The following is a 26,994-nucleotide window of genomic DNA, read 5'->3' on the forward strand; positions in this document are numbered from 1 at the left end:
ACGCCATTTAACATGTTTTGGAAACAACGTATCATGGCAGAAAAACTTGTGTACCTTGGGACAATGTTTTTACAGAATTCTTTCGTAAATACTATCAAGAACTTAACTTGAAAATTTGAGGCGCGTGGATAAAACAGTTTTTATGTTATAAAGTGTTAAGTTCCAAAAAACGAGGAAAAATCTTGATGGATTTACGGCGTTCTTGCCTAGTACGGCAGTATATTTCTGTCGGTGTTAAACCTACAAACAGTTACTTTAACCAGTTGTGTAATAACCACCGTCAAAAGTCCAGCACTAACATCTAGATTTCCTGCAGATTATATGTAGTTAGAAGTCTAGGAATTATTGCAATATTTTCTGCGAAGGAAAAGCGATATGAGACAAATTGAAAGGAAAAGAATCCCAACAAGTCAAGAAATAGGTATTTATTCGCAGAGTTTTACTCGGAATTATTGGAGGAGGCTAAATGGGAATACATCTTTCACAGAGAAATTTGAAGCTCGCCCTAAGAAAATTTTGCATGCAGGTAACCAATATTTTTAGAAATCAGTAACTTTCATTTTCATGAGGATGCAGAGATATTGATCCTTCCTGAAAAAGGATGCCCCCACCCTACTTTCAGACCCTGGCAGCAGCAGCAGCAGCAGCAACGGCTCTCCAGTCGAGCGTTTGTGACTTAATTAAAACTGGAGTCAATTCATTATGCCCTGAAGCTGTTGGCAAATAATAATAAATGGTCTGCTCATTTGATTTTAATCCGCCCGATTTCCAAAAGCAGAAGTAGAAAATTATCCCGGGGGCTAATTCGGAGTTAATTCCCTAAAATACCTGCCTCCTCCCGAGATTAAAGTATACTTCATCATCCGCACTCTTGTATCCACACAGTTGCCGCGCTGTATCATAAAATCGCATCATAATATTTAGATTTTCGCGTGATTCTCGATATAGCAACTTCAATAATCGCAAATAAATATAATGGGGTGGCAACACTAGTTAATCAAGCTTCATCCAAATCCGATCAGATACAATATCGTGTATAAAACTTTATTAATTTAAGGAAAACTGACCGCAGGAACATCTTCTTACTCACAAAAGTAACTCATTCAAAAATTGTAATAAGCAAGCTCTGAGCGTGCTCCTCTTTTCGACAGGACTGAATAAGGAAGACAGTTCTTATTTATGCCTTGTCGGGATATTTTTATTTAGTTAACCTTTCTAACCCTAACACGTCAGGCTTGTGCAAACTGTCACTTTTTTGGTATTTTTAATTAAATCTCAGTTCGATAATTGTAATGGGATTAGCCAGGAGTATCCTTCATGCACTTCATGCATTCCCTAACTTCCTCACATTTTTTAGTTCTCTTACCATTTCTTACCACTGAACGCCTTAAAAATTTGCATTAATCGCTCACATAAAGTTTGAAGGACGAATTCATACAATTTTAGCTTTTTTAATAGTCTCAAACTCTTGTCATTAACAATAGTTTGCATACATTTAGATATAGACCAGTGGTGCTTTACTTGCAAGTTGGCGAAACTACTTTTTCTCGATTTAAATGTATGTAGGTAAACTAATCGATCCCCAGTGCGTTCAGCTACCCCGTTTAGAATAGATATTAATACTTAATGGATCCAAACGGGAAGAGAAACAGTGGGTCGAACTTTTAAGGATCACCACTAATTATGTAAACCCACAACCTAACTATCACTACAGGGTCTTAAATGCATCATTTTCTAACTCTCCTTTTTTGTCTATTTCATACAGTTTCGCTGACTTCCTTTTTAATATTTTTGTGAATGTAAGAAACTCAAAAAGGAAGTCCTGATCCGAGGAGAGGCATTGATTTGAATCAACTCGAGGCCTGTGACGCAATCGTCAGAGAGTTCCACTGTAAACGTAGAAGTGGGCATTATTTTCTTAGTCGCTGCGCAGGAGTAAGAGGAAGACCGGTGGGCGACGAACGACCAACGATCAGCAAACATCAGGCGCGGGGCGAAGACTCCTCGATACGGATCATAGAGGATGAAGTCAGACTTACTGCATGGTTAACGACCGAACAATTGATATTCAGGATTATGAAATCATGGTCCGCTGCATTCTCCCGGGCCGTAAACTGTTATTGCTACCGGCCGGATAACTGTTATTATTCGGTAATGGACCGGTAAAAAATTAAGTAAATAGGAAAAGGGAGAAAAAACCTCGGGCGATACAGCTAGAATGCAATGTATTTGGCCAGGGATACTTATTTTATGGAATACCATCCGATTTGATACTCGTTTTCGTGCCATTGAACTAATGATTTGGGTGGTGCGCTAAATCGGTGTTTGCGAGTGAATTCTCAGTGATGTTCTGGATTTTCTTCTTCTCTCAACTTGATCATTCTACACCAGATGTCTCTCTCCCTATGGATTGAAAGTACTCTATGACTTTTGATAAAAATTTGTTCATAAAGCTGTTCAATTTATAGAATTAAGCTACGCCGACAATTCTAGCTACTTGCACATATAGAATTGCTTCTACATTTATCGGATCAAGTGATGCTCTGAACAATGTTTGATATATCATGGGGGAAAAACTATATCACCTGTTTTCTTCAATTATCAGGTTTTTGCTGTTTTGGTAAGTTACAGCACAGTATATCGGAGGAAAATGGGTATGTACCTACTTCGTCTTCCTTTAAAAGCTCATTCTACAAAATGGAAAAAATATGGACAAATGATGACAGAAATAAAACAAACAGTGAATTAAAAATGAAAATTTTTATGAGATTAGTTCTTGAGACGTACGCACTTAGGCCATCGTTAAAGTCAATTTTCTCTGAAAATCTAATTTTTATTGGTCTGAGCTTTTTTATAGCAGGGCAGTATGTGCTAAATATGAATAACCTCCTGTATAGTTTGTTGGGTACGTTCAAATAAACTACATGGGGTAAAAACTGTACGAACCAATCTCAATGCTCAATATTGGTTTAAAAAAAAAAAAAAAAAAAAAAAAAAAGAAAAAAAAAAACCTCGAGTGTAAGGGTTAAAAAGAGAGAGCTTATTCTCGAAAAAAATCGAGTGTCACTCTGACGTCACTGCTATTTCGATTGGCATAGACAGAAGCATCAGCACAGCAGCTTCCATTGATTTTCACGAGGCGACACTAAAGAATTCCGTTTCGTGTCAATGAATGAGCATGTTTCCATGAGACCCCATACCACGCATCCTATTCCTACGTCGAGGTTTCAAGCCACCTCTGCAGGAAAGCAGCTTTCTCATGGCCGACGTGGCGGCACAGCGCGAGGACGACGACGCTACGCAACGTGGCGCTGTTGTGAAGACGCACCTGGACGTGAGGACGAGTCTAGTAGATGAAGGAGTGGTGGCTGGTGGCCGATGTTAGTTGAGCCCATGCCCCTGCCGCACAGTGGATCGAGTCAACAGGAGAGGTCGGACGAAATTTGGAAACTTTAAACGCTTATAACTCCGTTTTTACACAACTTTAAGGTCCCGGAAGTGGTTTTGTTGGTTTCATCGTGAAATTCTCTTCTCGAAACACCCCTTATAGTTTAAAATATGGCGGAATAAACATCAAAATTTGCAGTTTTAGTCAAACATTTCATGTCCGACCTCTCTGATTGACTCGATCCACTGTGCGACCGGCGCGATGAGCCCACCGTGCCCTCATCGAAGCCAAATTTATGCGGCAGACGGGCAATTTGCAGCGACACGATGGTCTAAACTGCCGTATTACCAGTAACAGAAGCGGGCTGATTATTGGAACCTTTTTTTTCTGTATTTAGCAACTTTGTATTCGTATTTTACAAAATTGAATGCGGACAGACAGTTATCACACCGTAGAAAGAAGAAGTGTTCCATCGTTTTTTACCAAACAACGGCAATACGACACGTACAAACAAATTTTACAAACAGTAAAAATTGGATGTCTGCCAGTAGAGGGAACCACTTCCTCATGATCTTCCCGGACGTGGCCGTTGCGGTACTGATTATTGAATTTGGTAGACAAAGCTGTATACAAGACAGAGGGAAAATGGAAGGATCTTAATGGTGTGATCAGGTGGTTGCAATGGGCGAAACAGGTAAGTAATGGAGATGTTGCATGTGTGAGGAATTTGCAATTTGACTGTTGGTTCTCATGTAAAAGTTCGCGAGAAACACGATGGTGCCACTGGTTTTCTCTGAAATTAACTCCCAAGCTCAAAAAAAGCTCTTAAGTTGAGGCCAAAATGGAGGGCATATCCCACCCTATCCTGAGAGTCCACGTCTACATCAAGACAAACTCTCCATGCAAATGTAGGGAGCAAATACATTAGCAGGGTTGCCGTGTTTTCAGTTTTGGAGTCCCCTAATGAAGTGGCAGCCCTGTCACTGTATTTTCTCCCTATCTTTGCATGGAGAGTTTGTCTTGACGTAGGGGTGGACTCTTGGATAGCGTGGGATATCCCCTCAATTTTGGCCTCAACTTGAGAGCTTTTTTTGAGCTTGGGAGTTGATTTCAGAGAAAACCAGTGGCACCATCGTGTTTCTCGCGAACTTTTACATAAGAATCAACAGTCAAATCGCAAATTCCTCACACATGCAATATCTCCATTGACTAACAATCGGAGACCCACGAGATACCCTATAGTCAACCCATCATTTTCCCCCTGGTCTATAAAAACCACTCGTTTCAACCAAAAGGATCTTCTCTTTCTCTCCTTTGTCCATATAGCTTTGTCTATCAATTTCAATAATCCCCGCAGTAAGCAGCGAATGGACCAACCAGCGTCCGAGTGGAAAAATTGATTGAATGTAGTCTCCGTTCGTCTTAAAATGTTTAATAATTACAAAACTTTCACGGCTTGTCCCATTTTGAGCATTTGTTTTAGCAACAATTTAATGACATTTTCGGGCTACCTGGAGAAAGAGATGAAGAGGCCCTTTTTAAGGGAAGGGGGGGGGGGGGCATAACATTCTGATCGGAATATAAACATTTATTTGTGAATGTTCGCTTTTACATGCTAACATCATCTGTCATGCTGAGGAAGGGAACAGCACACGCAAACCGGCAATTTTTAGTCTAATGATTCAAAGAACAGGATAAATGCGGCAAGAAGCTGAAGTTTGAGCATAACGCGAATAAGAGAGGATGAAGTTGACACCCACCCATAAAAAGCCATCAAATGCACATGGAATCGTGACCATCCACGGGAAAGAAAACCGACAATGAGTCCACAAAAAGTTGACATTGAGATATTTGCATCAGCGCTCGGAGAAGTGTCCTTCAAACATTGTAGTTACATGAAACAGAGAACCTAATCCGCTACATTCGGAGCACGAATTACTGGGTCAATACATATTTACGCCCTCTATTGGCATAAAAATGAAATAAACCGCAACGTTATGCTGAGCGAGTATATTATTCCATCAAAATCCCAGAATCTGATTATTTTAACCACCTAGACAAAAATTACTGATAGATACAAATTTTCTTCTTTTAAGCTGAGGTCTCTTTTCACGGAGGCGTGATCAAAAATTGTCTTATTTTGAAAAGTCTTTTTTATGCACACTGTTCCCTTCCATGCAGGGTGAAAGCATTCATTTTCTTAAGCGTCCAGCCCACCTAAAACTGAGGCCTTCAAACCGGTGCTAATACTTTAATTTCTCAGACAGGTCTGCGCGAAATTCATTGAAAATTTCAAAATCTGATCTTTGATACGTCCCCAACGCATCGGTTACCTCCGAAGATCTTCGGGCCGACGATCTTTGAAAGCCAACAGTTAACAATTCCACCGATGAGCCTCTTGGAAGCCCCTAGTATGTAGTAGAGTACCTTTATAGGGAGAGTATGAACAACTCGATTTATGTTGCTCTTGGGGCCAAAAAGGGCGACAACGTGTAAAACAAAAATCACTAGAAAAGTGCCGCTGCCAACCTAGGCATTTGAAAAATTAATCAATACGGCCAACAGCGCATTGTTAACAAGCGTCTTTAAGGATTAAGACTTAGAAACTGAGAAAATTTATGCGGTATCAAAGTTTTATACGTGCTTTTATAATTTTTGATCAGTTATGAAACGACGGGTAGTGAGAATTATGAAAAATAGTACTATTGGATAATACGAGTCTATGGGCTGGCAGCTCTTTTGGGCCCCGAGAGCTGCATGACCTGATCAAACCTAACCTCCAAATTTTCGAGTTGTCCATACTCTCCCTATGAAGGTACACTGGAAAAAAAACCACATTGGATCTAGAGCCCAGACTCTTGAAAACATTGACAAGAAAAAGGACTCTGGATTCAATCAGATTTAAGCTTAAATCAAGAACCAAGCCTCTTAATTTGAGCGGCTTTCCTTTTGATCTAAGCTTAAATCTGATTGAATCAAGAGTCCTTTTTCTTGTCAATGTTTTCAAGAGTCTGGACTCTAGATCCAATGTGGTTTTTTTCCAGTGTACTCTATTTGGGAGCCCCCGTCGTTTTCGTGGTCCCGAGTGCGGCAACAGAGCGGACTGTCCGCTGCAGCTCGACGAAGAGAGTGCGCCGTGGCTGGATGGAAGAAAAACCACCTCGAATACCCAATGGGTCCCCCCACCGAACCCCCGCCTGTATTCAAATTGTCCACGTATGTCGCTCTATGACGTCATGTCCGGGAGGCACCGGTTCAACGCTCCCTGCCCAGCCGCGGTAAAAACAAGGTCAGGTGTTGAGCTGGAGGCCGAGTGCTCCGCTTCAAAAAAGCGTGTTGAGCTGGCTCCGGCTCACAGTGGAGCCAGCCTTTGGGAGACCTCGGACATTTTTTAAGGTTTATTTCTCCATTCACATGGGTCTGTCACGCCGCAGAGATACAGCCACATGATTTGACTAGGGTTAGGTGCATTTATATACAAAAATCACAATGGGCTTATCTAAAAAGGCTGAAATCCACTCTTTCGCGTTGCTTAATTTGTGACGAGTATTTTCAAATTTCCCGCGTCTACGAAAAGGAACCGAGTCACATCAACCATTGTTAAATTTCATCAGACAATTTATTTTCCTACAGGGAAACGATTATACAGATTCTCCGAAAAATCTCTAGGAATTTGCTCTGGGCCACAGAAGGAATTCCCTAAAATGTTAAGCGAATTCGAATATTGAAAAACGCCGGAACAAGCATTCAATATCTTTGAAAAAGACATCTTCTCCACCTATTTGCATTTAAGGGCCGTTTCAAAAATACTGAATACGTGTCTCGGCGTTTTCCGATATTCGAATTTGTTAAAAATACTCAAGGCGGATACTTTCTTTTGAAACACCCTGTATAGTACACTGCCGTGTTAAGTAAGAACTCCGAATAAGCCTTCAGGCGATGCTAAATTTTCTTTGACAAATCACTGATTTTCAAGAAAATTTGTAAATATATTTCGTCCAATTTCTCAGGTAATTTTTTTTTTTGTAATTTGATCTAAAAAGTTCGAAAATTTCAAGGAAAAATACTAATAATTTTTCTCATCAATAAAAATTTTATCGGAGGAAATTTGGCAACTCTCGAATGTTCATACGGCATTCTTCCTCAGCACAGCAGTACAGAAGAACCTCGAAAAATAGTTTCTTTTTGTCCGATTTCTCCTACCGAATCGCCCCACTGAGCTCCGGTTAGAGGGGCGGATGAGTCGCACGGGTGGAGCGAGGATCAATTATTCAAGAATGCCCGGGACTCTCATCTTAAAAAGAATGAAAAACCTGTACTTATAGACTATTTCATTAACGTACATCGGGGAGGGCGCTCGGCTTGACTACAGCCTCAAGTATACACTTTCAGCTAGGAAAATTGTCTTGTGCAAGGAATGAGACTCACAACACATTGCTCCGACGACAACTTGGGTGCATCTTCGGGTTAACCCTTATACGCGTATATATTACATCCAGATCACATGAGAAAAAAATTAATTAGTAATAAGCCGTTTCAATGGGATCGAATGTTCACTTAAAAATATCAAACGGAGAGAGGATTATCCGGTAATGGAGATGTTGCATGTGCAAGGAATTTGCGATTTGACTATTGAATCTTATGTAAAAGTTCGCGAGAAACACGATGGTGCCACTGTTTTTCTCTGAAATCATCTCCCGAGCTCAAAAAAGCTCTCAAGTTGAGGCCAAAATGGAGGGGATATCCCACGCTATTCTGAGGGTCCACCTCTACATCAAGGCAAACTCTCCATGCAAAAATAGGGAGCAAATACATTAGCAGGGATGCCGTGTTTTCAGTTTTGGAGTCCCTAAATAAAATGGCAGCCCTGTCAATGTATTTGCTCCCTATCTTTGCATAGAGAGTTTGTCTTAATGTAGAGGTTGATGACTCTCAGGATAGCGTGGGATATCCCCTCCGTTTTGGCCTCAACTTGAGAGCTTTTTTTTGAGCTTGGGAGTTGATTTCAGGGACAACCAGTGGCACCGTCGTGTTTGTTGCGAACTTTTACATGAGAATCAATAGTCAAATCGCAAATTCCTCACACATGCAAACATCTCCATTGCGGAGAATTTTGATGGCATCTACGGTAGTAGAAACATTAGGTTTTCTTTGCAGTTGGACATTTTCTATTTTTATTTTTACCCCGTCCCCTTATCCCTTCAAAAAGTATTATACCAAGAAAAACGTGCACACATAGTTAAAAAAATGAGGTATGCATAAAATTCTTCCTGTGAAATACAATATGTATTTATGATTTTTATTTATTTATGATTTTTATTTATTTAGATTTTATTTATTTTGATTTAACTGTATTGAATTAATGCAAGGAGTTATACTGATTATTAGTTTTTTGTTGGGATCAGTCGGACTTACTAGTTGAAATCAATGTTCATTAAAATTTTTCTGCAACTCATATTTTATTTTTATACAATTTTTTTTTTAAATATTAGATCTTGACATAATTTAGAACAGGCATAATATTTCATGTGTAGGTATGACATGGCTGGAAGGAAAATTTTTTATCTTTTTTTTGGAGGAATGGGATTTTTTCCCCTGTATTTTTCCCTCGCGAAAAGCTCAATAAGAATATTTATACAGAATGACGTATAACGAAAGCGAGTATCTGTACCTAACTATCTTTCTGACTACCTCTACTTCATGTAGGAAAGAGATGATATACGCACTGCATTGGTTATTGAAAAAATGTCGCTTCAAGAAAATTCTATCTATAGGTGCATCGATTTGTATCGGCGTACATTTACACTGCGTCGTCGTCTGGCTCATTACTTCGTCAGCACTCGTCTTCGGATATGCGATATGATTCCAGCATCTGAGAGTGATGCTAGGAAATCGACAAAATTCTGTAGAAGTTCCGGGTTTCTGACCACCACGATGAATGTTTCGGCGTTCCGCGAAGTATCAGATTCTCGGGGGAAAATTGCGCGAAGGCATATTCATCGGAAAACGTTCTCCGCAACGAAAGAAATCAAGTCCCACCCAAACACGTTTGTGCACAATCTGAATTATCATGGATCATTTATGTAAGATATTTATCACTTGAAGCCCACCCGCGCGTACGCGAATTAATCACTGTTACAGAATAAGGATGTAGATGAACATGATGGCCGAAATTAAAGTTATCGTTCGAAGAAGATCTCGGTGCATAACGTTTGCGCACACTTTTCTTACCGATAACGTTTGCGCACGCTTTTCACGAATATCATTTGCGCACACTTTTTACCGATAACGTTTGCGCACACTGCACTATTTGGCAACGTTGCAATGATGCCACGCGTGTCACCCGAAAACCGGAGTTTGTTTTGATCCGGGCGGTCATAGTATCGCTTCATGATAAGAAATTTTTCTTGCAATGCATTGTCTGGCAATTAGTGACCCAGTCATCGGTCGTTCGCCGTGGTCAGAACAACCGACAAAAATGATTCAGACGAAGAAAATAACCCGGAGGCTGTAAATGACTCTTTCAATGCAGACGAGCCTGATGAATCCATTTCTGCAAATGGTGCTGATGAAACTTGCTCTTCAAATGCAACCTGCCCTAAAAACAGCCCTAAAACCCGTCCTTGCACTGAAGATGATTCCGGTGATTTTTAGCTGAAGTAACAGCGAAAAATCTGTGAGTAACCATATACCTTATTTTCTTAACTTTCTTCATTTTCTATTTTCTTCTTATTAACTTATTTATTCATTTACTTATTGATTGCTTATTGGAATTTATTTAAACGAAAATTTCCCCTCGTCCGTTTATAAATTATCCGTTCGTTGAATTGTCTTATCACGAAGCGATACTACTGACGCATCATTGAAGCGTTGCCAAATAGTGCAGTGTGCGCAAACGTTATCGGTAAAAAGTGTGCGCAAATGATATTCGTGAAAAGCGTGCGCAAACGTTATCGGTAAGAAAAGTGTGCGCAAACGTTATGCAGCCGAAGATCTCTCGTTGATTTTTCATTTTTCAGTGCTATACTGCAACGTAGGAACTGATTTCCTCTTGCTTGGATCAAATTTTTTTCTGTCGTAAAACAGCCCACGAAGAATAAACTCGACCCAAAGCTTTCTTTGGTGCTTCTTTAACCGCCTAAACAGCCGTTTGATTCATTATAAACATCTATTAAACGGTTTTCTCCGCCTCTTGGAGTTTGTTGCCATGTTTTTTTGGTTTATGAGTTTACAAGTCTCCTGACTTTTGTACCTTCACTACTCCTGAATTAAAAATGGCTCTGTTATTGGTTTTACATTTTCATTGATTTTATTCATTATTTGCTGACTCACTGGAAAAAAACACATTCTTGAGTCCAGACTCTTAAAAACATCGACAAGAAAAAGTACTCTTGATTCAATCAGAATCTAGCTTAAATAAAAAACCAAGCCTCTAAGCGGATTTCGTTTTGATTCAAGCAAAAATCCGATTGAATCAAGAGTATTTTTTCTTGTTAATGTTTTCAAGAGTCTGAACTTTAGATCCAATGTGTTTCTTTATCCAGTGTTGCTCATATTTTGGAAAAGCCGGATAAGGGACAAAAACGAGAGCAAATGACCAATTCGGTTCGTTTTTGTCTCAGAACACATGCAAAAGACGGAGAATTTCAACCTATAGTATACCATTTTTTTTCCTTTTCGCACCAAGTTCTCCCAACGATCAAAAGACTCAATTTAGCAGGGTTAAACTAGGTTAAACCGTTTGAGAGCGGGGGCCTTTTATGGCGACGTCTGCGGTGGATGCCCTGGTGAGTCCGCTGTCGGATATCGAGTACAGCCGGCTCACTAAAAAAGGGGATAAGATTCACGGCAAGAATACACTCGAAACCGGTTTTTCATCAAAGTAAATTATGAAAGCTGTTAAAAAGTATGGAACGCTCGGATGGTGTCGCGGGGCAAAATTGGAAACCGAGGAAAAATCCAACCGTGCCAAATAACCATCTTTTTGGCTCTGATTTTTACTCATTAGTTTTTTTCATACTTTAGTCTGATTGTAAGACTTTGGAGTTTTTCATTCCACCTATTGAAAAACGACGAAAAATTAAATAATTTGAGCTGAGAGTAGTTGTAATTTTTTTTGGAAGCTTGAAAATGAAGTCAAAGGAATTGCCTTTTTGACCTGTCGCTCGCTGTCCTCGCAACAGACCAAACCGCAACAAAATCTGGCTCAAATTTTATCCGATGTAAAAAGTGTTAAAATGCTTATATTATGTTTTCATAGACATTAAGATTAATGCCCAGTTTGTCGTGAATTGTTGCCAGCAATACTCGAAATCAGGGCCGGATCAGCTAGTATGCCGGGTCGCTGTAGCTTCCCGAGTCTTGAACCCCCTGGAACGGGTTTTTCCTATTATTATTTTCAATTTTTCTTTCTGTAATTGGTCCAGACAAATCATTTAGGGGCGCCTGAAGTCTTTAAGATTTTAAAAAATTGGAGAGATCTTGAAACCCTCATTTCGGGGCCCTCAAATATTAGGGTTTAGAGCTCTACAGTAAGGGCATCTGATTGTGAGTCCCGTTGTTCTCTTGAAAACGTGGACCGCCTTCAATTTACGAAGTATACAACCCGCAATGTGTGGGCCCTTTTATCCGCCAGCACCTTGGGCCCCTGAGCGCGAATACGGCCCTGCTCGACAAAGTATTCGGACTTGAGGCTATGTTATTTTATTTGTTTACATTGGAGCTATCAAACATAGATACTGTCGTGGCTCGTATAAACTTTTCCGAGGGGGAATTAAAAGAAAAACGTTATTTTGAGAAACGTTATAAAAATATACTACTGCACATGGGATGTCCCAAGAATGACGTTCGTACCACATTCATTTATCCATTTCCAAAGATTATAAGGCAGCTAATCCCATTTTCATGGACAAAACTGACCTCCGAGAGGCTCAACCTATAAGCAAAAATTACGGTGTCATCATTGTCGTGACGTTAAGATATCCTGCTACTCCGCACATGCTCAGACAATTTGGGTGCAACGGTGATCCACCGTCCACCACAAAACGGCGGTATGGGTAATAATGGGGGCTCCACCGGGGGAACCGCGGGTAGGAGGGGGGGGGGGGGCACCGTTAACCGTGAAGTTTTCACATACGAATGCGCTCTTTCACGGAGCCCGGCGCGGCGTTTTGAGCGCGATTCATCGTTTGCTGAGTCAGGTAATGTTTGTTATGGCTCATCATGCCATCCCACCTGGGTGAATCCTGAGCCGAGACCCTCGTGCTCGGTAAAAACGGCATAACTAGATACGGTTTTACATTGGAGTTGCGTGGTTCTTGCTAGAAAGATAGAGGTAGCCGTCGCTGCACGACGATGGCGTTGTTGCCGCAATCTGGTGATGCAACCCGCGCTTCACGGCCGGCCCACACAAGGGCGAGTCCGCATTTGAGTCTCATCTCCCGCTCACGTTGTTGTGGTATCGTTGAGGTTTAGGCGGAATGGACCACTAGACTGCCGTGCTAAGGAAAAACGCCGTATGAACCTTTGGGCGTTGCCGAATTTCCGTTGGTAAATCACGAATTTTCGGGAAATTTTGTGACTATTTTTCTTCAAATTTTTCAGATAATTTTGTTTGCAATTTAACCTAAAGTTCCTGAAAATTTCAAGGAAAAACATTCTTATCTTTTCTTAAAAATAAACATTTTACCGAAGGAAATTTGGCTCTCGAATGTTCATACGGCGTTCTTCCTTAGCACGGCAGTAGACGGTGTCAACAATAAATGGAGCCGCCGCTCAAAATGTTTCCCTTTTGAAATTTTACATCGAATACGTGAAAATCTCATATCATCTCCAAAGGATAGATAAGTATGTTTTGGCTTTAACCTTTTGACGACTGGACGTTACGATAAATACAACTTTTAATCAGTTTCATCATTTTCATTCCTTTATCAAGTGCCTGATACGGCAATGGCTGAAAAGACCAGGGTTTACACGCTAGTTGAAGGAAGAAGAAGAAGAAGAGGAAGAAGAAGAAGAGAAAGAAGAAGAGAAAGAAGAGGAAAAAGAAGATGAAAAATAAATTGAAAACGTGAATATCATCAACAAATCCAAGACCAAGATTTGATGCGAAACTAGCGTTTACAGTTTGCATTCAAGTCGATAAGTTTAAACTTTCCGTTTGAACTCGGACTACATTGTGCAGTGAGGAACTACTACTTCTTACTCATTTTAAGGGGAAAAAGAACATATAAGCCATTGGTTTCCCAATGCGGATACGTGCTTCTATTGATGAACCAGAAATAAAAAGGATCCCCTACTGCAAAATGCAGGCTAATTAATATGGTAATCGAGGCTCTAAATGAGCGAGAAAGGAATCTCTGGCTCTCCTTTCTCTTATTGGTAAAAACGGAAGACATGAATAAGACTCTTAGATTCAGGGATACAGCTCACGAGTTCAAGAATAAAGCCCGGATGATTTTAATCGCACCCTTTCAAAAGGTGTGAGTGAATTAATCCGGAAGGATATATCAACTCAGAGCTTTAGTTTCCACATTACACCTCGATCATTCATCCAGGCATTTATGCCCTGAACTAACACGGTATAATCAAAGTACAAAGTCACACGGGTCGAAATAAGGCTGAGAACCGTGATCAATATTTTCAAAACGCGAATATCAAATCTTTCCGTCGAAGATCGCTGAAAGTTCTCGGAAAAATAGATGTATACTAAGCTGCAATCAGCATTTTTTCACTAATCAGTTTGAGGCCACATTACGGCCACTTTCCAAAAATTCATCTGCATAAACAACGACCACGTGCCGTGTTTCTAGTATTTAATTTCTACATCCTTGCCAAATTGACGAATTAACAACGCAGCAGCAGAATCTAAATATCATTTGTATTTGATATTTTAAATTACTAATATGTAGTTACTTATTAAATTCTGCTTAAACTCGAAGGAAAATGTTAAAATTTTCAGAAAATTCTCCATTATTGAACAAAATTGCCAAAATTCGATGTCCGGGAACCCGTCTTCCTCTCTAAGGTAGAGTGCCATACCCCGCATTGGCATTGGTGTTCTACCGTGCTAAGGAAAAACGCCGTATGAACCTTCAGGCGTTGCCAAATTTCCTTTGATTAAATACACATTTTCGAGAATACTTATGATTATTTTTCTTCCAGTTTTTCAGATCATTTTGTTCGCAATCTCGCCTAAAGTTCCTGGAGATTTCCAGGAAAAATATTCATAAATCTCCTTAAAAATACACATTTTATCGAAGGAAATTTGGCAACTCTCGAATGTTCATACGGCGTTTTTCCTTAGCGCGGCAGTGTTGACACTCGGTGGCTCCTTCGATTTTACGCTAATTCGAATTGCACTTTCACCTTTACAGGTTATGCCGCCGCCTGTGCGCGACGGGATGGGGCACCGATTAAACGGGGGAAATTTCGCGAACGAAAATCCCGGCGACCGGTTGCGGGTCTGGTCTGGATTCCATCGGGTGGAACAGGAGCACGGACAGTTGAACCCGCCGCTTCCGAGTGCTTCGTGGAAATGAGTCGTTTGGGGGAAAGTTACGTCACAACTCAACATACAAAAGGTGACGAGGAGAAGGAAGTGAAACCGATAGCGCAGTCAGCCATCAATTTCCCCGGCAATTAGTGGTCGTCTGTATGACTGACGATAATTGAGCCGGTTCCTCGAGAAACATCCCATAAAATGGCAGCTCCGCCATTAGCCAGAATTCGCTCGGAGAATTCGTACTGTTTTCAATGAAATTTGCATTAATAAAAAGACCTCACTGGAAAAAAAAAAAAAAAAAAAAAAAAAAAAAAACACATTGGATCTAGAGTCCAGACTCTTAAAAACATTGACAAGAAAGAGTGCTCTCGATTCAATCAGAATCTAGCTTAAATCAAGAACCAAGCCTCTTAATTTAAGCGGATTTCGTTTTGATTCAAGAAAAATCCAATTGAATCAGGAGTATTTCTTCTTTGTCAATGTTTTCAAGAGTCTGGACTCCAGATCCTATGTGTTTTTTTCCAGTGCATGCTAAGGAAAAACGCCGTATGAACTTAGAGGCGTTGCCAAATTTTCATTCATGAAACACAAATCTCCTGGTAAACGTATGAATATTTTTTCTTCCAATTTTTCAAGTAATGTCGTTCGCAATTTCACTTAAAGCTCCTGAAAATTTCAAGGAAAAAAATTCATAACTTTCCTCAAAAATAAACATTTTATCGAAGGAAATTTGGCAACTCTCGAATGTTTAGAAGGCGTTTTTCCTAAGCGCGGCAGATTACATCAGGATAGTGTCGATCTTTTACAGATGAATTACCATCTCGATTCTTTTAAGAGGAATCTACCTACATCGGATGTACACGTAAACAAACCTTGAATCACTAAAAAATGTTGATAAATAACATAGTTAACTTTGAATTTTTGGCAAGAAACACGGATACATCACGCATGAAGACACGATTCGTCGCTCCTCTAGCGAGAGGGCGTATATAGATTTCTGCATGAGTCTTGGAGAGCGTGGATTTACATGTTGATCAGGGCTTACGTGGAAATTGAGATGCGGTCTTAATAGTCAGCGGGGCAATTTCAGATGTTTTTCCCCGAAAAATCAAAGTTTTAAACCCTAAAATAAAACTAAAAGTATCCGAACGCGAAATATTCTTTCAGTAAGTCGAATCAAACTGGTAAATTACGCGTTTGGGTCCTCTCAACTTTCATTTACGTTCCACGAAAAGTATCGTATTGGGAATGATTGGCCGAGGTGCTCCTCCTGGCATGTTAGATCCGATTTTTGGCAAATGTGTGAAGTGAAACTTGTATTAAAGCAAAAGTGCTCAATCTTTTACTTACTGTAGCTATTTATTATTTTTAATGGTGAAATTACGATACCACTATTGAAATTTTGTTTTTGGACGGATCTTGTGTTTTATGTTGCTCTCGTCCCATCTGTGATCATCAAAAATAGTTCTATGGCACATGGAACCGACAATCAACGCTTTACTCATGGGATCTTGTTGAGTAATTATATTGTAGCTAACGCTGTAAAAATACCTCGAGGCAACAGCGCAATACACGTTTCAACTTTTTCTGTAACGTCATGCTTAAAAAGGAGCTTTTAGTTAGAGCGTCACACATCATAATGTGCGGAAACTTTTAACGCAGTACGTATTTAAAGTGAAAAAAGGCAAGGTGCAGGTTATTTCGGGGGTGCAATTTGGGCATCGGCACCGCCGTGCGGTCACGCTGTCTTGCCCAAAGTGTGTAGGCTAGTTTGTTGTTGTTATTTTTTTCTGCTTTCATCCCCAAAGGTCTACAGATTTTCAACTCTTGGGGAATAAAACGACTTTTACACCCATCCAAAAATAATCCAAAACTGTACTTAACATCAATCCACGAGTTGTGTTGACCTTTTTTCGAAAACCCAGCATATTGCAGAAAATTTCGGAGGCTCAGAAAAATCTGCACTCCTGAGTTATTCCGATCCCCGCCCATCCTACTGCTTCCTTCCGCCTGAACATGCGTGCAGAAATGCAACGACGCGACGCTACGAACTAGAGCAACTTTGAAAGTTCAACGTAGATCGAAGAGGAACTAACCTGATTTATAGAAGTTTATCTTCGGATTTTTCCAGCTCTTTGTCTATTTGGTTGATACATACTAGCCGGCACTTCGGATCTCTCCAGCTCGTCACCGGACAGCTCCAAATCATGCATCATCTGCATGATCTCCCGTTCCTTTTTGATATCCGTTTTATTTACATTGGCGTCCGTCGAGTCGACGCTGATGGCTCCGTCTGGTACGATCGGCGTGGCCGCGAACTTGAGGTTAGCCAAGGACCCGTAAGACCTGGATCGGTGCTCCTGTCGGATACTATACGAGAAGGCCCTCTCGTTGAGATGCCCTTTGCGTCGGTAAATGCCGGTATCGTAGGGGGACTCCTCGTCCATGTCTTCCTCCTCGTCGGCCCTCATCGGTGGCGGAGGGGGGTGAGGAGGGTGAGGCATCCCATTCATTGGCACGGGCAGAGGCACAAGAGGGACTCCCTTCTTGTTCTTGGACTCTTTCGACTTCTTCTTGTTGGCTTTGACGTCCATGGTGGCGTAGTGCTGCATGAGGTAGGCCTCCAGCGGGAAGTGTCCGGGCTGGTAGGAGGCGACAGGGCTCATGGGTCTGGTCGACGGCATGTAGATGGGCTCCTCCATCGTGAGCGGCGGGGGGGCCGGGTGGTGTTTGGACATTTTCCGTCCGGGCCCGGGCGCGGCCGGGACGTAGATGGGGTGCGGGGGCATGGGGATGAAGTTGGGGGGCAGATGGGGGCGTTGCATCATGACCGGGCCGTTCTTGGTCGGCCGGTGCGAGAACGTATTGGCCATGATCTTCTTGGAGTGTGGTAAAGTCGACGTTGGCACGAACATAATTGGTTGAGGAGTCGCCGGGTGAAACCCGTTTAATTGCGACGAGGCCGGCCGCAGCATGGTGCCGTTCGAGTAAATGTTGGGGGGCAGCGGGTGCCGCATCAGAGTGCCACCGACGGAGCTCGACGATCGCATTCCGTTAACCCCGGGCCCGTGCCCGTGCGAGGTGCCCGGCCGGGCCAGGGACCCGTTCATGAGGTGCATCTCCTCCCGGCTGCCGCCCGTCATCTTCTTCCTTCGCGACCGATCCTTCGTCTTCTTGTTCTTGTCCTCTTTTATCGGCGGAGGCGGTGGCACCGGGGCATTTTCAATTTGCCGGGGTCGACTTGACCTTGAAGACCGCATCGTGCTCCCGCCGTACTCCCCGTAGATCCCCTCCCGGTCGGCCGAGCCGTCCCGCGTGCTGCCGGCCCAGACTTTGTGGTTCTCATCCCCGTTGTAAATCGAAATCTCGTCGGCTGAGTTCTCCTCATGACTTAAGTCCATCGTCCCGTTCGTGTTGCCTGCGTTCTGCAGGGTGCTGTTTAGGGTCAAGGTGCTGCCTGTGTTGTTCGGCGGCGATGCCATTCTTTGCCAGCCGTCGACCTTATCAGCGACTCCATTTCCGTTACCGTTGGACGCTGCCTGACGCTGGAGGGTTCCGTAAACACTATTGGTATTGCCGTCGATTTGCCGGATGTAAGAGGAATCCGCATACGCGTGGAAACAGCATCTCACGAGGGCATTGGCTGCCATCTCTCTTTTGCAGATGAATGTGTGGCACTCTAAAACTTTGATACCGGTTGTTCTCCTCAGGATCGCCGCGAACAGCGGAGGATGATTGAGGTTAGGGGATCTCGCGAAAGGCGAATCTAAAGGTAAGAATCTGGGTTGGGACGATGAAGAAACGGAGTTCTTTCTCTGGCACCAAAACATACCTAACCGCCGCACAGTAGTGCAGCGTTTCGATTTGGAAGAATCTAGTCACCTTGCGGTGATTTTCGTCGACATTCTCCAAGAGCAATCCGTTGCTCCAGACACTGAGCCACGAATCTATGCCCCGGGCGCCGATGGCCCCTTGTTCAGGGTACAGCTCTTTCAGGGGCCCTTGTATCCCCTGGAGACCGTCCTTCGTCTCGTGGGGGACCGCCGATCCTAGATACAGGACTCGACACCGACAGATAGGAGTGGAGTCCGGCTGCCCGCGGTGACCTTGCATTCTGTAGAGTTTCATAGCTACGGCTTTATATCTCACGTTCTCACTTGAAACAAATTGAAATCATATTCCAGCGCGGAGGAAAGTGAGGTAAGAAGTACGCACAACACTAGAATTCCGAAACACGCACGCGAACACAAACTAAACACACTTAATCCGCAGTGCCACGTTCACTTCAAGTCACACCAAACACTTCGAAACGATCGGGAATCGAACGGAGTACGAATACAGCTGAGCCAGAGACGTGGACGAGCGACGGGTTCACGCTGGTTGAGCGAAATCCATGACGATGTTCGGGGAATTCGGGGAAGAACAGGAAACAGGCACAGGTGAGGATAACGCGGACCGCGAACTTGCGTAGTCCTAGCAGGTGAAAACCACTCCAAGAACTGGCCGCGGCATTGAGACCTTCCTCAGAGAGCCAGCGCTCCGACCAACTCTCCCCTCTATGCCGACTGTCTCCGGCTAACCATCTCTCCCGCCGCGCCGTGCCCGCGCCCGCTCCGCACTGTGGATCGAGTCAATAGGAAAGGTCGGACAAATTGGAAACTTCAAACGCTTATAACTCCGTTTATCCAAAATTTTGAGGTTCTAAAAGTGGTTCCATTGGTTTTCTCGTGAAATTTTCTCTTAGAAACACCCCTTGAAATTTAAAATGTGACGAAATAAACATCAAAATTTGCAGTTTTAGTCAAAAATTTCATGTCCGACCTCTCCAATTGACTCGATCCACTGTGCGCCGCCTCCACCCTCTCCGCCCCCCGCCCCCTTTCTCCCTCCCCAGTTCCACTTCTTCTGGCCGTATCACACCTTATAACAACTCGAATTCCTGTCGTTTTCACTCTGTAATCCACCTGTGTTCTCCTATTCCTCGGCTGACCTGTGCAGGTTGCAATTTAAAAATCCCCCTCTATGCATGCTGTTGCCGTGCTGCCTACACCCTGCTCCCTGCGTGCTGCATCCAGTCGACCAGTCGCTCGCCGGCTCCGGGCTCCAGGTCACTCCCTATCCCTTTTAATTGCACCCAGCGTCCCCGTCTTGACCTTCGCATTCCGACAAAGGAAACCTTTCAAACACTGATGCTCCGATCGAATTACGCAAAGTTCGGCATTCGTGATGACCACTACTAACGTGCTAAGGAAAAACGCCGTATGAACCTTCAGGCGTTGCAAAATTTATTTTGATAAAACACGAATTTTCTGATAAATTTATGAATATTTTTCTCTCAATTTTTCAGGTAGTTTAGTTCGCAATTCTACCTAAAGATCCTGAAAATATGAAAACGAAATATTCACGACTTTCCTAAAAAATAAACATTTTATCGAACGAAATTTGGCAACTCTCGAATGTTCATACGGCGTTCTTCCTTAGCACGGCAGACTACCCCTTATCTACTAGGGTTTATCAGTGTGGTCGCAGTGGCGTGGCGTGCTTTGCGATGTATCGATCGTTATGCCATTCAAACCTATGGAAAAGGATCGATAAACAGGGTGTTCGCAGCGAACACCTTAATAATCGATTCTTCACCGTAGGTTTAAATGGCATAACAATCGATACATCGCATATCACGCCACGCCACTGTGTGGTCGTTCTGATATGCTAAGCAAAAACAGCAGATTCGCCCTGAGCGTCTACTGGAGTTATGTTGTTCTTACTGGACGCGGCGGCATTCCGCCCCACATCAGTCGCTGCCGATACTGCTTGCAAATCAAAATTTTGAGGAGGACTGAGAAAAATCATTCCATAATTTGGAAGAATGTTATCTATGGAAATAGACTCACCAGCACTTATATCTGCGTTGCAAGAGACAGAGGGGTGTGCTTTAAAATGCAGGAATGAACTTGAAGAGAACTTGAGAGACTTGGGGCGGAAATTCAATAATAATTCTTAAAAAATTAAAACTAAACATGTTAGAAGAACTGCTGAATTTCCTGCCCGAGCTCTCAGACAAAAACATTTCAGCAGAGAATCCCTATGTAATCACATATGACATAAAGTCTAACTTGAAAACTCAAAGACATCTTCACGAGCTAATTGAATGTCCTCATTCAAAAGCTGCTCGTCTTAGGAAAAGTTTTAACAACAATAAATAACGTCGACGAGTATTTTAAGGGGTGGTTTTAGCTCTTCAATATTTTATAAGTAGCTTAATGCATAATGCATGGCATGTTAATTGAACAGATGAAAAGGTTAATTATTGAGTTTGTCGTTTGTCTTGATTTTGCAAAAATACGCGCATGAAGTTGTAAAAGTACAAATGGAAGCTACGAATCAAATGAACTTAAAACTCAAATATGTCGATGGAGAGTGTAGTACTAGAACTAAAACTATTTCCCTGAGTCAGGTTTTACCAAAAATGAATAAAAGCTCAATTTTTCTTTTTAGAAATATCGCGTAACTTCCTACATTTGTGATTTTTCTCATCTTAACGTCATGGCCAAATACACTTTTCGAAGTAAAATGCCCCGTAAAAGATAACAATCACTATGTTGAATTCTGCTCATTGTGTTATTATGTTTGCCGATAGAAGCTCTACCCAGCTGCATGAAGCAATTTCCTATCTTTGTTTGTCATGCGTGACTAGGATTTGATGTAATCGGATTGGCTACTTAAAGAAAGAGAAGAAGAATAAGAAACGGTTGCTAAACCGCCGACGCATCAAACGCGGGCGGAGCACACGGAATTACCGAAGGAAGTAACCACCAGAGGAGATTTTGCCACTTAAAGAATACTCGAGGCCGGTTGTCTGGTTGTCACACGCCAACGTGACACAACAGAAATCAATCTTGTTAGTGCAGCATGCAAATAGTAGGCGTGTTGGGGCTCTATTATGCACCAACGCGACACATGTAGGCTTCGCCCCTCGTGAATTAGTGTGCGCACACTGAAAGTTTCGTACAACCATACTCGTCATTTTTCAAAATTTACGATCCGGTATTGTTCAAGCTTAAGCTTGATCAACAAATGCACGAAAATTATGAATTCTTTGTGGGGGAAGTTGCAGACTGCCTGTCACTTTCAATTTTTCGAGGATTTATAATTAAAATTATTACATGAAATTATGTGTGATTCTCATTATCCGTTTCAAGGAAATTCTTCGACAATGTCGCACGAAAAATGTCTGATGGAAAGAACCACGGAAGAAAAAGGATACCAAAATCAAGATACGTGTCTCTGTAGCTTCATAATCGCATCAATATTTCTTTTCTATCATTTTAGAAAATCGTTTTTCTCAATTCGCGCTCTAGATTTCGTAAAAAAATGGCCAGTATCTTTAGAATGAATTGCGAGCGGTTTAGTTCAGAATTTCCATCGCGAGAAGGGAGCAATGGAGAGACGGATGTAGGCGCTGTACTGCCAAATGCACCAAAATTAGTAAGAAAGAGGAGAGAGAGGACCAAGAGAAAAGGACATGAGAGAAAGAGAAAAGGAAATGGAAGAAAGAGAAAAAGGAAAGAAGAAAAAAGATGGAGGAGGAAAAAAGAGAAAGAAAACCGGAAGGGGGGGAGGGGGGAGAAGAGCAGAAAAATGGGGACGAATATGAGAAGGCATTAAAATGGGGGCAACAGGAGCTTATTTAGATAGAATATCATCATCTGGCGCTAAATTATAAATGAAGGATACGATGCCTCTTGCTGGTGGCGTGGCATGGCGTCTTAAGTCTCTCTTCGAAAAGATGGCGCAATTGTTGGCGCTCTTGAAGAAACGACTTCATTGAGAAAAGATACCTCCTAGCGTGACTTCAGAGGTCGAATAGTTGTATCATTCAAAAATCCAGTGACAAAGTTGCAGCTTATATAGTGTGTAAACGCGACTGCTCCAGATTTTGATAAGAGTCACGACGCATAAGAAACGCCTTCATTGAGAAAAGATACCTCCTAGCGTGACTTCAGAGGTTGAATAGTTGTATCATCCAATAAACCAATCAACAATACAGCAACTTAGATAGTCGCGCGTAAACGCGACTGTATTGGGATGATTATTTGATGATGAGTGACGACGCATTAAAAACGCCTTCATTGAGAAAAGATACCTCCTAGCGTGACTTCAGAGGCCGAATAGTTGTATCATTCAGAAACCCAAGCAAAATCATTCCAGCTCAGAATAGTGAGTACTGTAGTTGATCCTGATAATTCTTTGATGAAAACCATCGATTAACCCCGATGAATTTTAGCTCCGAAAAATGACAGATTTAAACCTTGAATGGGTTTTTTGTCAAAACTGTATTTTTCCGACAACACGCTTAAAATTGGCAAAGCTCCGGTTTGATTAGACATTTTAGACCATTTTCTGGACCAGTTTATAGGCAAAAAATAACCAGGACCACAAGCACAGGTGAAGAGATTTGTATAATTTTTCGCGTCAGTGGCGTCGCCCGTCGCATATTTTGCAACTAAACGCCCGTCGTAAGTTATGGAAAAACATTAATTATAGAAGCAACCCATGTTGCGCCTGTGGTCAATTCTTTTTCATTGGTTTAAATGGAGTATCGATCGATATCACTGAGCACTTTAGTGTATGTTGCATACAAACTCAAAGTCAAGGCAATACACATGTCGTTTCACTTACGGAAGACGGCTGAATCGTCAAACGCAGCGATGAACTTATAATTTATCGAGATTCCAGGACTTTTCCGCGAAAAATTTACGACCACTACAACCCCCATATTCTAAAACGATTCCACAGTTCTGATGTTTGAATGAAACCGGTGAAGTTGATATGAGTTATATTTGTATCACCCACAGCAAGAGATCATAAACAGGAAAACTTTTTATTTTTTGAAATGTTACACCATTAAAGCTGGTAAAAAGGACCTACCAAAATGAATGAGTCTACCAAAGCAGTGAGAGAAGAGGAAAAAATAAACGCAGTTGAAAATAAGCACGTGCAGTAGTTGGTACATCGCCCGTTTCGGTTAAATTTATCTTTATCGTCTGTTGGGGCAGGTGATGTAATTGCTAAATTGACAGGTGAATACTTACGTGAATCAAGGATTCAGGGTCTAGCAAAATATGCAATGACTCAGAGTTACTCAAATATTGGAATTTGGCAAATTTTTGGATTTTCCTTTTTTCCGTGAAACGAAAATGAGTGAATTCAGTGCAGCATTTATAAATCATACTGGATTTTTGAGGAAGTTGAAATGACGAATGCGGCAAGTGACTACACCTGTGTTTGCAAAACTGTTGGAAAATTACACAACATAGTAGATAAATTTAGCACGGTTCATTCATTCAACTCATTGCTAGTGCGACTCTTTCAAAATGAGGGTTTTTTTCTGTATTGTACTTTATATATACTTTGTATTTTAGCCGACTGTTTGTTTGACATTGGTTTGGCTCCATGCAGTTAATGCTTAATATTTCTAAATTTATTGTCAATTATTAAATACGATGGAGTGGTCACAAGGACCAGTTTATTTAAGGTTTCAGCGGATTAGTGTGCTGTTGCTGCTGACGTCCATGCAATCAAAATGGCACCGTTAATATCAATTATTTGCACCTACTGCACCATCTTTCATTTATTCAAATCTCCTTCTCCGAGCAGCAAAAGCTCCTGGTTTATTCCTGACGTAGGTAATATCAGTTTTATTTCAAAGTTTTAGCTATATCATTTCATTTGAAATCTACTTTTATCAGTGGATGATTTTACGATAACAGGAAGAATTAGTGTCACCAGTTGCCTTTTCAAGGCAATGAAACAAATTAATAGAAAAAAAAAAAAAACATAATTGCCCTCGCTTTTAGTCTTACTTGTGCACCTGCATAAGGTTTATGCAAAAAATCATAAGAAATCATCATCACTAAGACTTTTAGAACATAAAATGGGATGTCAGTTACGCGTAACCGACAAAGAAAAAATTTCCTAGGACAATTTACAATCTTACAGTCTTTGTAACGATAATTTCTCGTATACTTAGTATTGCATGAATCAATGCAGAGTCACAACTTAAAACGATTTTCAACAACAGTATTTCATCCTCAATTGAATTGTTATTGTCTTTAAAACCGCTAAAAACTAATCGATACTACTGTTCCCGATCGTGAAATCATCAAAATTGATTATCAATCCTGCAGTCTAGATTGCATTTAATATTTAGAATGTATGATCTCGTCTCAGTGAGTTTTCTATTATTGTGTGTGTTTCTCGCATGGCGTATTTGCGTTTTTACTCATTATCTTTTTCTAAAATAGGAATACTGAGACCTTGTTAAGCTCTTTGTAGTGGAGAGGCATTTCTGTTTGGTATTCATATTGGTCGATACATTAGTGCCTCTAGGTAAGTCATAAATTGTGGCGGCAAATGTTTTTTTCAACTGAATGTTGTCTCTGGCAGTGTCACTTTTTTATGTATGTCGAACTCTTCTGCACTTTTGTAAGGCAAAAAAATCGCAAAATTACAGGTTTCATTCAAAATTTTTGGCGATGAACGGACCCATTCCGCTAAAAAACACATTTCAATTATTACTTCATTTTGGAAACCCCAAAATAAGCTGAAAGTATCGAAACGCGAGACATTCCATTCGATTAGTCGCATCGAACGGTTAATAGATCGTTTTCTATACATCAAATAGGTGAGATTGTATCGATATCGATTGGTTCAACATGTAAACATAGCCTCAAAAGTCAATCGAGTAATCTGAGGAAGCGGGGTTTTTCTGATAGATTTTTTATTCTTATGATTGCTAAATGGCATCGCAAGGTGAAATAGTTAGGAATTTTCTCATTTTCAACTTTTCCGACTGAAATCCTGAAAGTTTTGTTTGAGGTCATGTCCTATTGTTTGGAACCAAACGATACATCGAACCACTATCGAAAACGATCTGTATCTACGTTCGGATCTTTTTAGCCTCAACAGAAGGGATTCCATGGAAATAGACAGCGGAAATGTGCTGTTTACCACAATCAGGCTTGTAAATACCTTTTTTGCCAATTTAAGGTGAACCAGCAATCATTTTAAATTTTCTCGATGCCCCTGTTTGTTTACTCCGTGAGTAGATAGACTTAAAACCGTAGCAAGCAGAGATGGGACTGAGCAGAGGTTGAGACACGGTATCCTTCCGCTCCCATTCGTGGGATTCGAAACGCACGTGCAAACAGCGTGAGCGCCTTCAAGAAGAAGCGCGATTTTAATGTTTTAAACGCGAATGCTGTATCAGGTTCGGACGGCGTGGCATAGGTCTGAACCGCGGCGGTCAATCAGTTGAGCTGCAGGTTGCGTCCTCCTCTTACACGGATATTATAGATTTCATGGCCTCCGAGATGGATCAGGAGAGCAGGAACGCGCGTCGGTAAACCATACATCGGAATTTCTGGTGATCAACGGTGATCAACAATGTGCGGATATAAATTTCAAATCGCAACAGAAATGCCAGGAAGCCAGAGAAGAGCAGTAGGTCCGATCGGTCGCCGATCAATCGGACACGTTTATGCTAAAAGGAACTATGTCACACGCAAACCCCATGCACATAGTTCCTTTTAGCATAAATACAGCAATTGAACGCCGCCGCAGAGATGAGAGATGAGAGAGATTCACTACGCTTCGACTTGAAGAGCCGAGAAGCGCTAACTCCTTCGGTATCGATACCCCAAGATGCGGAGGAGAGTATCAGGGATGCATAGCCGGCGCTGAGACCGGATTGAAGTGCAAGAGGTGCCCGATTGCGGGGCTAATGACGCTGTCACGTCATGTCGGATCAACGAAATGTGAAGTTTTCGAAACTCCGAGGAGTATTAGGACGTCAGAACGGGGGAGCATGTCACTCGTGTTCGGTTGTGCTTGCTGCAGTTCCCAAAATTTCAGCAACCGAGGAACTTCACACACTAGCTTTCGCGGAAAAAATAAGTTTCGACTGGGTGTGGCTAGATCCAAAATTTTGGGTTCAACCACAGTATATTACATGAAGTATAATGTTTTGAATTTTTTGAAGCTGGACCTCATCTCGAGTTGTAGCTGGGATGTGGTCAAGTCAAAATTCAGTATGGAAGGTCAT

At 41.7% G+C, this 26,994-nt stretch overlaps 1 protein-coding gene across 1 annotated transcript in view; it reads right to left on the reverse strand.

Moving 5' to 3' along the window:
* The window catches only part of LOC109043123 (uncharacterized), a 112,001-nt gene extending 92,532 nt beyond the window's left edge, over positions 1 to 19,469 (reverse strand). The window contains 2 exon segments of the mRNA XM_019060212.2: positions 16,988 to 18,691; positions 18,693 to 19,469. Coding sequence (XP_018915757.2) covers positions 17,003 to 18,691; positions 18,693 to 19,019 — 2,016 coding nt within the window. The 5' untranslated portion in view covers positions 19,020 to 19,469 and the 3' untranslated portion in view covers positions 16,988 to 17,002.
* Positions 19,470 to 26,994: the final 7,525 nt, after the last annotated feature.

This window comes from Bemisia tabaci, chromosome 6 (genome assembly GCF_918797505.1).
Source record: "Bemisia tabaci chromosome 6, PGI_BMITA_v3".
In the NCBI taxonomy this organism is placed as follows: Eukaryota; Metazoa; Arthropoda; class Insecta; order Hemiptera; family Aleyrodidae; genus Bemisia; species Bemisia tabaci.